Consider the following 14829-nt stretch of genomic DNA (forward strand, 5'->3'; position numbering starts at 1 on the left):
TCATGTTGCCATAGGAATTTGTGAGCAGTAATCTCTAAAATAGACATTTGTCATAATCTCTTTATGAAGAAGTGAGTATTCTCTTAGCTTCTCAAGTTACTAAAAGACAGGTTTGAGCTTTACCAAAGTAAATTTTATAATCTCCTAGCTTTTACTTGGTGCATCTGAGTTTTTTGGTTATAAATAATTTTCCCTATCTCAACAGGGAACACAAACTGAGGTATCTACTGTGGTCATGTTAGTGAGTAGTTACATGTATCTTCTGGTCCATGGGTGAAGCAAGCAGGATCAAAGAAAGATACCATTTCACACAGAAGCTAGTGGCAAGCTGAAGCCAGAACTTAGGGTTGTTTCTAGCATTGGCTATTCAAGGGTGCAATTTTTATTTGAAACATCCTATTGTGCACTACGTACATGTTCTGTATTAGGAACTTGGGACACAGAAGTCAGATGCGCTACCTTTACGAAGGAAATTCAGTCTAGTTGGGACCATCTGTGGGATAAGGTGACTGCAGAACCACTTAGGTGTTATATTGCGCTGTGTGAGGCATAAAAAGATGGCATGCTCGACTCAATCTGTGGGATAAGATAGGGGGTGACTCACACAGGCAATGCTTGAGCTGGACTTTGAAAACTAAGAGTAGGCCAGACTGGGAAAAGGGAAAGGGATATTCAGGAGTAGCGCAAAGACATAGAGCATATTTCGGCAATTGTAAGCTTAGCAAAAGTGATGAGGGCCTTGGGTGGGAGGGGAGTATAAACAGGAATGCAGACAGGGAATCCCTATCATCGGAAGCCACTGGGGACTAACATTGGATTTGAAGTTCAGAACCTTCATTCTGTCTTGCATTGGAGCCTGGAAGTCAAATTCTAAAAGAGTCATAATTCAGACCTAAAGGAGGGTAGTGTCAGTAGGGATGACAAGGAAGCAAAAACAGGTAATTATGAATACTGTTCAAGTTTCATCTGAAAATCAAGCAAAAGAGGGACACGAAGAAAAGGCATGAAAATTAAATTTCCCTTAGCCTATTGCCTGCCATTTGATGTGGCAATTCCTGTTAGACACACCCTAATTCTAGTTATTTTCATGGTTACTGCCAACTCTGACCTCCAGCAACAGATTGCTAATTCAATGGTTCCTAGAATCTTAGATGTCTTGCACAGTCCTTTACTAAGAGGCACCAACATACTCTCTTCAGCCTTTTCTGTGTTCCTCAGACCCATTATTTCTCACCTTTGCCTAAGTAGCCGTGTTTTAGCATGTGTGCTACTCTTAGTTGAAATGTTTTACCTCTGGAGTTTTCCTCTTTTAGGCTGACAAAATGTTATACAGCCTTATCACTAGTCAAAATTTCCAGAAGGAATGTGTCACTCCCTATTTTGCTTCTGAGGTCCTAGAAGAGGCCTGATGGTTGTTAAAAGTATTAAATGTTTTACTAAGTTCACATAGTAAGGGCCCATATAGTAGTACATGGTATATACAGTAAGGGTCCCATAAATGTTCTTAAGCATTTACTATAAATACATAATTCCAGTACAATGTGACCATTTCTTTGTAGCATTTATTGTATTGGAATTATTTGCTTATATGTATGCCCCCATTTAATTGTATGTGCTTGGAGGGCATAACTATTAAGGGCATAAATACTATTACAAAGATGCATGGGATTTTGCAGGTACTACTTTCACATTTTATGGTTCTTGATATAAAAGTAGTTATTAACATTTTTTTTTTTTCATTTCCATTGTTCCCTCCCCGTTATATACTGGCCCATTTTATATGCTCTCCATTATATAACAAATGATTAAAACTATCAAAAATTTAGAGAAAATTAGATGTTAGTTGATTAGGAATTATCAATTATATACCATGTCATCGGAAATGCTTCAGCCTTTCCCAGATAGGATTCTTGTAACCTTACCAGAACTCTGACTTTCACGTCTAAGACACAGAAGGAGCTTATTTATGTAAATATCTTAAAAGGATATGGTTTTGGTATTTAATAACTAATACCCATCTGGGATGGGCATTTGGTACCATTTTGTCCAGTTAACTTTTGAATCCAACGTCTTTTGTTTAACACAAAGAAAACATAGAAATGCTGTGAAAGAAATGTTTGTGTTCATTAGAAAAATATATACCAACTCTGCATTTTGTTAAGATTCATTTTATAAAATACCTTAAAAGAACAGATAAAGTACTTGAGTTTACATAATAACCAGAATTGAAAAAAGATGAATATAAATTAATTGAACACATAACTATTTTGCCACATTAGACAAGTTTTAAAAAGGCATTAAAAAAAAATAGTAATTGGGAAGAAACCCTTCACTCTATTGCTGTCTTTTTCTGGCAACTTTTCCTAGAAGCACTAAAATTCCAGGTCAACAGGCAGTACCTGTATTGTTGAAAACACACTGTAATTTGCTTCCAAATGTGTCAGCTTAAGAGAAGAAAATGAAAATTTTAACCAGGTTAGATAATTCAGTGCAAATTAAAGCTTCAAGTTGAAAATTCAAGAGGAAAAATAAATGTCCAAACTGTAGGAAATGCTTATGGAACTGAAAAAGAAAAAAATTCACATTATGAAGAAATCTTTGCAAGTGTTCTTGTGTGTGAAATATTGAGTTAACAAATGGACCCTTTGAAGTTGCAATTAGGGCTTTAGTAAGACTATTTGCAATGCGGGCGATGGGAGGTGAACAGGCAAGAGCTAAAGGTCATGTGGAAGGAGGTTCAAGTTAACCATAAGCACTACTCTGATTCAATTGTAGAAAATTTGGCCAGGGTATTGCAGACATCAAGGGGAAAAAAAATTATGCAGACTAATTTACTGGGTTATCATTGAGGATAAGTACTTCTAGCCCCAGAACATGTTGGGGGATGGAGGAGAGCAATATTGGCCATGATTTAAGTATATGGATTATATGGTGTACTGGCTCAAAAAATAATTGTATTACTAAGTCTTGAGAAATGGAAGGAATGTCTAACTTTCTGGATCACAGTGAAACCAAGTCACCTTCATTTCCAACCCTTAATGGGTAGTCACTTCTATGATTAAAGTATTTAGGTTTATTTCTACAAAAAATATATATTTTTTTTAGTTTGGTAGTCGTTGGTAATAGGTAGCAATGGGCTTTTCATGACTGTTTGAAAGTTTCCCTCTTTCCATTCCACTCAGGTTTTTGATTCATTCTTTTTCATGATAAAACTGATGGCTACTATTGGGTACAAGATGCAGAGATTTTAGTGGGGGCTAGCACATTTTCTTTGCAAAATAGATTTAAAAAGTCTGTCTAAATTTACTATATTATCACCAGTCTTTTTCTAATTCTCACTGGAAAATTTCACATATTTGAAAATTGTCTGAATGAAGATGTACTATGTTTCCTAACATTTGTAGTTTATCTCATTCCCTATTAAAGTTATAACAATGTTATCACAATGAATTGGCAACTTTTGGCTTTTAGTTGTACCTATGATCAGCAAGTCATAAAAAAACAAAATATACAGTGCTATTTCAATGTGACATCAGAGACTGGTTACACAAAAGTGAATAATCATGATATATGCAGAGTTCATAAATCAATGAAGAATTAGCTGATGCAATTTTTTAAAAGTACAAAAACTGCACTCCTCCACCTGGAGGAAGAACATCTAAGGAAAAGTAAAAATTCCTCTCCAGTGACATTAACCAGTGCAGAATCACTTGAAATTAAAACACCCAAGACCTGTGACTCCTCTCAAGGACCTCCTATCGTGATAGCCAAATTGACGAATAAGGACATGTGGCACATGCCTCTTTGAAAACAATGCATTAGTTCACCTCCCCAGGTTAACCTGGTGGCTGTTCCAGTCCTGAACATGGACTTCCCTGGGGTCCTGCTAGCTGTTTGGTCCTGTCCTTTCAAAGCCTGAAGCTCTCAGATGCATCCTATTACATCACACTGGGTGTGAAGTTTAGAGAGGGAATGGTAGAAAGGTGCACAAACCCGCAATTAGTCCATATTTAGGGAACCTTCTGTGGGTTCAAGCATTTTACACAGGCCTAGTTTTTGTCCCATTTCTCCACTACTCATTAGGCTTTGTCCATCAGAGAGAGACTTTTACCACCAAAAGCACGGATAAAGAATAACAAAACATTATATTGGAATCAGTTGCGAGTTTGTGCTTTAAAAACATAGTGCCTAATGGCATCAAGCACATCATAGATGCTCAATAAATATTTGTAGATTAAAATAATGTTTCTGAAGAACCAACCTCCATTTTGGGGGAGAAAAAAAAGCAAAACTAGATGAATTTCTTTCCCCTGACTGGATGGAGCAATGAGAATCTACAAATCAAATATGAACTCTAATTTGATTGCAGAGATTTTGCCAAAGGAAAAAAAAAAAACATTGCCACAGTAGCATTGGCACTTAACAGTGCATCAAAGATTTAACTTTTCCACTGCAATGTGAGCTGGTTCCTAAACCTGTTAGGTACCAGAGTATAATCACTCAAATAGGAAATGAACTCTATTCCACTTCGGGAAAGGTATGGTAATTTTATCTGAAAATTATTAATATATTTCAGGGAGACGGCCCTCTTACTCAGCATGCCTCAAAGTAATGCAGGCATAAATGTCAGGGGACATTATATAACTTCAGTACGGCATTGTCATGTGCAAGTGTATTTCTCCCACATCTGCAGTAGTTGCTTTCTAATATTTTATATTTTTACAGAGTAGTGACACCCCTGGGATGGCAAAGATGAGAATATGGGAGGTTAAAGATCAAAAAACTTACACTAAAAAGGGATGTTCCTTTAGATCATATGAAAACCCCTTATCAAAAGGCAGTTAGTTCATTGACAAAAAAATGCTTTATACATTCATAATTTTCCCATCTCACAACAGCAAAGGTTTCCAAAGAAAAGACTCAGTAGTGAAGGCCACACACTTTTTTTTTTTTGCATTAGTTTGACACATTGAAAATCTGAACCTTTAAAGCATCTTGTAAATGGGAGAAATGGAACTGGACCTGGGCAGGAGGGGGGACGGGGCGGGGTGGGGTGGGAGAGATCAAAATGAACATGTGACTTAGCTGTTGACGTGGACAGTGAGGGAGTTGGTGGGAGATGTTACAGCAGACCTGACCACTCTACCAAGGGTCTGTAAAGAACACAGTACAGGTATCAAAAAAACAAAAACCCTAAAACGAATCTAAAAACAAAAACAAACTGCAACTTCGCCAACTTGTAAACAAGGAAAAGCATTTCACAGACTCAAAGTTCAAGGGAAGTAAACGTCTTTAAATTATTTTTGTCAGTTCAACCCTGATTTAAAAGTATGGCTAGCAGAAATAAGCACAGCTGTTGACATCCTGAGCAAGCAGCTGTCTTCTGAGAAGCAGCACTTCCAAGCCTCTTCTCGAGATGCCACACGAGGAGACACCTTCTCTCACTTGTCTCTTTTCCATGATCCTGGAATATCGAATGCCTGCCATTTTGGTGTTGACAGTCTTGGCTGCTATAGATTTAGACGTGGAGAGACTGGAGGCGGGAAGGCAAATTCTCGGAGGATGCTACGTGCCACTTCGACGTTATTCTGAGCTATCTCTAAGGCTCTCTTCACTTCTTCAAAGGCATAACCCTCTCCCATGAGTTTTGCAATTTTCGCATCAACATTTTCCAATGCTGCCTCGGGCCCATGGGGTTTTCTGTGGTGGATTTCTGGTGCAGTCCTGCGGGGTCGTGGTTTAGGAGGTCTGGCTGGTGCTTGTGAACCATCTGTAGATTTTAAAAGAGAGACAGCATGTAAATAATGGGATAAAAATAAAGACAACTTATCGGTATGATCTCATTCTATATGAAAATGCTGTTTGTCATTATCTCCATAAAAAATTTTTTTTCTCATTTTTATATACTATTGTAGGGTAGGTTATATTGTCCCCATTTTGAACATTTAAAAAACGGAGTTAGAATGTGTTGGAAGTTTGAGAAATTAATACAGATTTCTTCCCAATTCTACATAGTATTCTTTAAGCCATATAAAATAAGGGATAGAAAAGGGGAAAAAAATTAAAAAAGAAAGGCTTTCAGTATGGGAACACAGCTTATTTTTTCCTACTATGGTGAAGGAACTTTTTTGGGAAGTTTCTACCAGAGGAAACTGTTACAAGGTTGTCAACATTCCTGGGAGGACATCCCCATCGGGTCCTCCATTCCACCCAGGCCACAGCACAGTTACTCTGAGCAATATGCACCGTAATGTCCTGGCCTGTCTGATTTTTTAAGTTAATCATGCTGTCAACTGTGCTGGGGAAGGGGGGAAATAGCAGGTGCTTCGGGTCTACTGTTAGTTAACCGGCTGAACAGAAGTAAACAGTGCTTTGTTCAAATACTGTATCCAGATTGCAACTTAGGAAGTTTTGCTAAAGAAAAAGCAAAGCCAGTGGAAACCTCAGCAGTGAAGATTTGGGCTCCATATAAGTCCCCTGATAAGTTTCTCCAAGTTAAATCAAATGACACTGGTAACCATGAATGGAGAGTAATCTTACTAAGAGAAAAAGTTACAGACCACCATGGCACACAGATCACCAGGGCAGGGACCAGTAGCTTGAAAAGGCACTTCTGTTGTGGAGTTCCATAATATCTATACTTGGTACTATATATCAAAAGCCTAAATTAAAAAAAAAATGAAAATAAAAATTGTCAAATTTATGCCATGAAATACATTTATGGATTTAAGACTCTTTAAACATCAATGCTTCTTTAATATCTTCCGCAGACCACTGACAAATGTCCGATGATAAATCAAAGTTAAGTGAATGAGGAAGTGAGGGTACAATCCAAATGCCTTGTGACTCTGGTCTCCATCCTCTCCTTCCTCGTCTCTGCTGCTTTGCCAACTTTCCCAATACCTTCATGGGAAATTGTAAGCAGATATTTTCAATAATAATCAAATTGAAATAAAAAATTATCTAGTCCATTCTTTTACATTTTTCTTACAAGTCTATTTTTCCATGAGAAGGTAGCTTGTAAAAAATACCCTGTTTACAATTCTAGCAATATAGCAGCATAGAATACATATGTGAAAGCCTCCAGTATGAAGATACTCAGTTCCACACCACATTGTATGGCAGTCTTAAATTTTCTTATAGGATACTGCCCAGTTTGAAAAAAAGATATAGCTGTAGATACAGCTTATTAAATTACGCTCATATACAAGAACATACATTAATTTCTGGTTCTTGCTCAAGTCTGTACTGTTTCTTGCATCCGTAACTAAACATCTCAAGTTAATTATGGTCTGCTAAATTGCATTTCTTACTGTGTTTTCAGGTTCCATTTATTTTCTATTAAGTATTTCCATTATGTCACACAGAGATGGACAATAAATTTTACTTCACTTCTAATCATTTCCAAAAAAAAAAAAAAAAAAAAAGATTAGAAATCCTAGCAAGCTTTCTGAGCTTCAACACAGAATTCATACATTGAAATCTTGTCTGTTCTGATTTACTTTTGGGTGAGAAAAGTACTTAGACTTAAATACAAGTCTAAATTCCTTGTATTCTATAGGTAATTCTTTAAGAGTTTTTTTAATACTGTTATTTTGTTTTTGTCCAAAATACGGAGAAAGGCACATGAATGTCAAGCACCTTTGAAAAGAACAGCTAAATATATCACATAAGTGGGAAGGCTACTGTGGTAGCCAGAGACATATTGAATAGTATAACTGACAATGAAGTCTTAAGATTTGGAACTTTTAAATTTAAGAAGCTTATGTATTTTTAATTGAAGTACAATTGACATAAAATATATTAGTTTCAGGTGTACAACAATGATTTGATATTTATATACATTACTAAATGCTCACCATAGTATAGTTACCATCTGTCACCAAAGTTATTACAATATTATTGACTATATTCCTTATGTTGTACTTACAACTGGAAGTTTGTTCTTCTTTTATTTTTAATGTTTATTTTTGAGAGAGAGAGCGCAAGTGGGGGAGGGACAGAGGATGTGAGGCAGGCTCTATGCTGACAGCAGAGGGCCTGATGCAGGGACTGAACCCACGAACTGTGAGATCATGATCTGAGCTGAAGTTGGATGATGAACCCACTGAGCCTCTCAGGTGCCCCTCCAAGTTTGTACCTCTTAATCTCCTTCAGCTATTCTGCCCATTTCTCAACCCCCATACAACTACTAGTTCTCTGTATTTATGAGTTTTGTTTTTGTTTTTGTTTTTTTTTAGATTGCACATACAAGAGAAATCATACGGTATTTGTCTGACTTATTTCATTTAGTATATATAATACCCTCTAGGTCAATCCACATTATTGCAAATGTCAGGATCTCATATTTTACGGCTAATATTCCAGTGTGTGACTTTCTGTGTGTATATACACCTTTATCCATTCATCTATGGATGGACACTTACATTGCTTTCATGTCTTGGCTATTGTAAATACTGCTGCAATGAACACAGGGGTGCATCTATTTCTTTAAGTTAGTGTTTTTGTTTTCTTTAGAAAAATACGAGAAGTGGAATTACCCTCTACCCTTTTAATGTGTTTATGTAATATTGCATATACTTTTATTATGAACCTCCCTTAACTAATTATTGTTGATACAGTTGATTTTACCACTTTATAAGTAATTGATCTACTAGTTTTACTATGTAAGGCCTTTTTTATTTTTCCACTTAAGAAGTCCCTTCAGCATTTCTTGTAACGCTTGTTTAGTGGTGATAAACTCCTTTAACTTTTGTCTGGGAAACTCTCTCCTTCAATTCTGAATGATAATCTTGCCAAGTGCAGTATTCTTGGTAGTAGGTCCCCCCCCACCCCCCACTTTCAGCACTTTGGATGTATCATGCACTCCCTTCTGGCCTGCAAAGTTTCTGCTGAAAAATCAGCTGGAAGTCTTATAGGTGTTCCCTTATAGAGGTAGTTGCTTTTCTCTTGTTGCTTTTAAGATTCTCTTGTTATCTTTAATTTTTGGTATTTTAATTATTATGTGTCTTTGTGTGGATCTTTTTGGAGTCATCTTGCTTGGGGCTCTCTGTGCTTCCTGAGCCTGACTTTAGCCTGAGCTACAGAAGCTGGTAGCTATTACTTCTTCAAATAAATTTTCTGCTCTTCTCTCTTCTGGGACTATTATAATACAAATGTTAGTATGTTTGATGTTGTCCAAGAGGTCCCTTAACCTATCCTCATTTTTTAAAATTATTTTTTCATTTTTTCTGTTCAGCTTGGATAACTTCTACTGTCTGGTCTTGTAGATCACTAATTCATTCTTCTGCATCCTCTAAGCTGCTGTTGATTCCCTCTAGTGTGTTTTTCAATTCAGTTAGTATATTCTTCAGCACTGACTGGTTCTTTTTTATATTTTCTTTGTTGAAATTCTGAGATCATTCGCTCTTCTCCCAAGTCCAGGAGCATCTTTAAGACCATTTATTTGAACTCTTTATCTGTTTCAATTAGTTTTTTTTTTTTTTTCCCCTGAGGTTTTGCCTTGTTCTTTCATTTGGAAATTATTCCTCTGTCTTCTCATTTTGTCTGACTCTGTTTCTACATATTAGGTAGATCAGCACTGTCTCCTGATCTTGAAGGTAGTGGTCTTGTGTAGAAGGTCTCCTATAGGGCCCAGAAGTACAGTCTTCTCCAGTCATCAGAACCAGGTGCTCCAGGGGTATTCCATGTGTGGTTTATATGCGGGTGGGGCTGGCCTCTCCCCACCCCAGGGCAGGAGTTCCTTCGGGGGGCAGCATGCTGGTCCTGACCATGGCTGCCCTCCAGGTGTGTCAGGGCAGGAACCACTTTGGAGGGACATCTGTAGGAAGTGGCAGGGTGGGTCCACAGGGGAATGCCAGGGTGGGATGAGCAGTGCTAGGAAAGTAGATGGAGGGTGTCTGAACTGGTGACCACCAGCATTGGGCTAGCTAGGCTAAAGGAGGGCAAGAAAGATGGTGCCTGCCAACACTTCTATGCCTGGAAAAAGTTTTTACAGATCTCTGTCCCTCCTGCGCATGTTCTATGATAATAAATTAACACTAATGGCACCGGTCCTTTTTAAAGTGCTGCTTCAGTGCTAACTCTTGGAGTGAGTTTATGTGCGGGCCCTTTAAGAGCAGAGTGGAGTCTGAATTTCCTATGGCCCTCTGGTTCTTCTGGAGTTAATCCCCACTGATTTTCAAAGATATTATGGGGTCTCATATTCCCGATGCAGATGCCTAGGGTCGGTGGGGGGGTACCCAGTGTGGGGCTTGAACTGCCTGCTCCAGCGAGGACCTCTGTCCCGTGATATCCCTCCTGCTTGTGGGCTGCCATTCCAGGGGTTTGGTTCACAGCCACATTTCCTCTCTGCCCCTTCTACCCTTGTCAATGTGGCTTTTTCTTTTTGTAGCTCTGGAAGAGCTGTTTTGCTAGTCTTCTGGTCATCCTCAGAGACACTTGCTCTATGTGTGGTTGCAGGCTTAGTGTGTCAATGAGAAGAGGTGAGCTCAGGATCGACGATGCTACCATCTTCTCACCCTAAAGGTATGTATTTTTGATCCTAGTAGATAACACTAAAAAAAAGATGGTACCTTTTACCAGGAAAAACCCCCAGGAAACCCATCTGTTATATAAGGCTGCTATAATTAATACTGGCAATGTAATTTGCAGATGACTCTTCTTTACTTGAAAAAAATTAGTAAACATAATTCAAGAAATCTAAGTTAAACAAGGAAACACACACACAATGATTAAGTCAACCCGAGGGTAGTGAAGGTATCTCTGATCCTGAAACTGGTATTTTTTCGTTTTACACACAAAATATCAACTAGGGAAAGTGATTCAAATGACCTCTAAAAGGAATCAGGACAGATTTTAAACACAGTTAAAAAAAAAAAAAAGACTTTCTTAAAGCAAAGATTTATTTTCCCAATTGATATTTTCCCTTGAAATTCAAAACTCACATATCCCAGCTCATTTAAACCTAGTCCTCATTGCAATGTTAGGGCAATGTTCCTCAAAACAATGCTGGCATCTCTTCAAAATCTCATAAATGCTTGAAATTTTAATTTTATCATGTATTGGAGCCTACAAATAGAAGTAAAATGGACTCTGTTTCAACTTTTGGCCACTTGTTATATATAAATTTCCATTTATTAAGAATATTTATTCAATTTGGCATAGCTTAATTTTTGTTCGACTGTTTTAATTGGATAGAATAACTCTGTACCAGGTAATTGACAGCTACAACAGAGACTTCACTTGATGTAGATGAGGAACATCACATAGAGATGGGACTGGTCAGATGCATCTCATTCTCACAACTAAGATTTTGAGTGACCTTGAGCTAAGTAATTTACTTGTACAATTCTCACTTTCTAAATCTACTTTCCTATCTCATTTTTAGAGGTATTATTTATCCCTTCTCAGTCAGGCAGTATGCAAATTAATTAATGTAATGGCCTCTTCAGCACATATATTGAGCATTAAAAAGAAAGGACAATGAATTCGCTCTCTATGATAACTGCTATACTTAAATGCTATGGAACAGTAATTACTCTAAATTAATAGCAATGTCAGAGAAGTGTGGAAGAGGGGGGAAAAAAGCAGGGGATTTGTTGTGAGTGCCTATTTTTATACAGAAAGCTTTTAAGGAAGATCTGTTATAACCTGAACTAAGAGTGGAAACTATTAAAAAAAAAAAGTGGGGAGGCATTTTCACGCTCATCATTAGAGCAAATTACTTAAAACCAATCCTTCTTTCTACACATCTTTTTAAAAAACTTACAGACAGCCTTCACTTTCCCACTTGTCATTTTTTTACAATGTCTAAAAGAGACACCGGGTCCTTATTCCGTTTAGAATGTGTAGGTAATAGAAAGCAGCAGTGAAACAGAAGATGAAACTATCTCATAGTTCCCGAAATGTTATTATAATTTTGGAGTCCGCTGGAATTACTATGAATTTTTCCAACTCTATGGGAATTTCTGTACCTGAATAAATGCCATCCTTGTGTATTCTGGTGCCGCTGCCCATGCTCATCATCGTTTTGAACTATGAGCAATGGCAATGATATCAAAGTAAGTGCAAGAATACTTGGAGCGTGGGTTATAAACAGTACATCTTTTTGAAGCACCAGTTTTACTCGAGGAAGTGAGAAAGTCAGTGTTTTTTTAAATACCAAAATGAATACAGATTTACCAAGGAGGAAAATGTAAAATTTGCCTAAGTTTTTAAGATAAAACAGACTTTGAAGCAACTTCCTGATTGTCCACTTTTGGTTAAAGCCACAGTCTCTGTGCTGTTCAGAGAAAGTGTATCAACAAATGATACAAAATACATACATATATATATATATTTATAACTATATAATTACATGTTATATATATTATCTCTCTATACATAATCTATATATATTTAAAATACTCAGCCTAACATTTGGCCCACAGTAACTGCCTTTTAGAAATGATTATTATGTACAATCTGAGACATAATCTCTGTTAATTACTACTTCATGGCTATTTGATTACAGACACCAAGACTTAGACTACTGATTTTCTCAACTAATGATATCTGAGAATTAAAAGAAAAATACGAATTTAACTGATCAAGGCATTAGAAGAAATTTTAAACACATCATCATTATGACTTCGTTATTCTTTAAGATAGATCAACTAACTCTGGAACTTATTTATATCATAAGCTTCAATTGCTATCCATAGAGATACTCTGATTTTATAAGCACAGGTTTTAATACAGCTTTCACTAAATTACAAATAAAAAAATCTTCACATACATAGTGGTAGCTAATTATCATAGTTAAGGCTAAAGTTATGTAATTTTTTAATACATCCAAAAAACTGTTATAGGAGAATTAAATTTTTAAGAAAAAAGATTCCAGATATTGTGGTTTGAGAACTAAAACTGTAAGGAAAGACGTTTGAGGCAGTTGAATTGTAGTAAAACCTTAACACTACGTTTTCCTTTATTGAAACACCAAACAAAATCTTATACATATAATTTATCTTTAAACATCTTATCACTAATAACTCCACAGTCCTAACCCTTGAGTGAAGTGAAGCCATGCTTTTCAACTGAGATCTTAATAGAGATAATTATAGAATATTTGGTCTTAATATAAAATTCACTCAATATTCTATGACTTTCCTTTAACCTAGTTAAAAAAAATAGTAGTATTGGAATTAATTCCTCTTCTGATGAGACTTCCTTTATTTTGTCAGTGTATTTGGTAATGAGAGCTTTTACCAAACACATTTAACATAAGTCATGTGCTGAAATTCTAATTTTTTAGTAGTATCTTCAACTGCCTTCTACATATTGAGAAAATGAAAAAGCTTCCCCAGAGCAAATGCCACATTTCAGCAGCACGAGCACAAACATACTTATTCTACTATAACTTGGATTCCCTAGATTTTTAAAGAATGGCATTCAAACCAAAGCACATTATCTCTTACAACAAGAGAAGAGGAAACTGGAAAATTTATAAAAATGCACACATAGCCCGTATAGTTATGGACCTATGTGACTAATATACCCATGTTAAGAAATAAGATTATTAAAAAAAAAAAATGTCTGCCTCACATACAGGTATATATGCGAATGTTAACAGTCTGGTGAAATCCACTCTTCTTTTTTGGAAATCCACTTATTTCTGATGAACTATTATGACATTCATATCATTAAAAATCAACTGTCACATCTAATGTATTTTTGGGAAGCAATAAAATATTTGGAAGACTGTTGCTATATGTAGACATACATGTACCCAGTCTTTTTAGACAAGAAGATAAGGAAATATTTGTAATCAATGAAAAAGTATTTTTAAAATTATAAAATTTTTTTTAATGTTTATTTTTGAAAGAGACACAGAGTGCGAGACAGAGTCATAGAATCTGAAGCAGGCTCCAGGCTCTGAGCCGTCAGCACACAGAAAAATATTTGACCCCAAATATTTTTAAATTTTTAAAAAATATTTTTCACATAAAGTTGATATTTAGAACAACATAAAAGACAAGAGAAACTGAATTTGTAGGATGCAGCAGTTATACAAGAATCCTTAAAGGTCACCTTAAAAAGGCCTTAATGAAAACATGTCATGCAAAATAAGGACTATTAGAATCCTAAAGGCACACAGCACCTAGTCTCAAGTTTTCAATGGAGAGACCTAATCCAAAAGGCAAAGCCAGCCCCTTTGCTGCTGTGAAATACACTAGTGGACAGCCTGTTAGTCCTGTGAGCTGCATGACAGCAAATTATCTTGATGGAAAAAAAGAATCTTATTTTTCTGTGGTTTGACTGTGTTTGTAAAGAGAGTTCAGGGAGAAGGTTGAAATGTTTGAAGTTAGAGCTAGCTGAGGCCTTCAGAGCAATAATCAAGACAATTTTATCACTCAGGTAAAAGCCAGTTGAAGCTTCTGGTAAATCCCTATTTGGGTATATTTTCACAAGGTTGTGACTCAAAGTTCCTCCTTGAAATTTCTAGTGTAATGCTAATCAGAATTCCTACCATCTGAAACCGTATGTGAATGATGTTCCTCTGGGCTATACAACACCCACATATTATGAAGCAAAACTGTAAAGAAGCTGTGTAAATACAGCATTTTGGCCACAACTTTCAAAAAACTTGAATATATGTTTCTTTTAATCCAGAGTTGGTGGCAGTGAATATGTTATTTTAAATCAGTCATGGTACTTTCCTCAAGGTTATATTTTAATGTTATTCCTTAAGGGATTTGTTTCCTTCTCTTATATAGAGGCTGTCAGATAATGTCACTCCTTGAATTACACATTTTTTTCATCTGTCTGGAAATCCAGCCCTTTTGACTA

At 36.4% G+C, this 14829-nt stretch overlaps 1 protein-coding gene across 4 annotated transcripts in view; it reads right to left on the reverse strand.

The window, feature by feature from the left end:
* Nucleotides 1-2152: 2152 nt before the first annotated feature.
* The window catches only part of CBLB (Cbl proto-oncogene B), a 211870-nt gene continuing 199193 nt past the window's right edge, over nt 2153-14829 (reverse strand). For all 4 annotated transcript variants that reach the window (XM_019448254.2, XM_019448255.2, XM_019448256.2 and 1 more), the window contains one exon: nt 2153-5770. In XM_019448254.2, the coding sequence (XP_019303799.1) occupies nt 5511-5770 (260 nt within the window). In that variant the 3' untranslated portion in view covers nt 2153-5510. The remainder of the gene's footprint in view (nt 5771-14829) is intronic.

This window comes from Panthera pardus, unplaced genomic scaffold (assembly GCF_024362965.1).
Source record: "Panthera pardus isolate Hobbes unplaced genomic scaffold, ASM2436296v1 HiC_scaffold_16, whole genome shotgun sequence".
In the NCBI taxonomy this organism is placed as follows: Eukaryota; Metazoa; Chordata; class Mammalia; order Carnivora; family Felidae; genus Panthera; species Panthera pardus.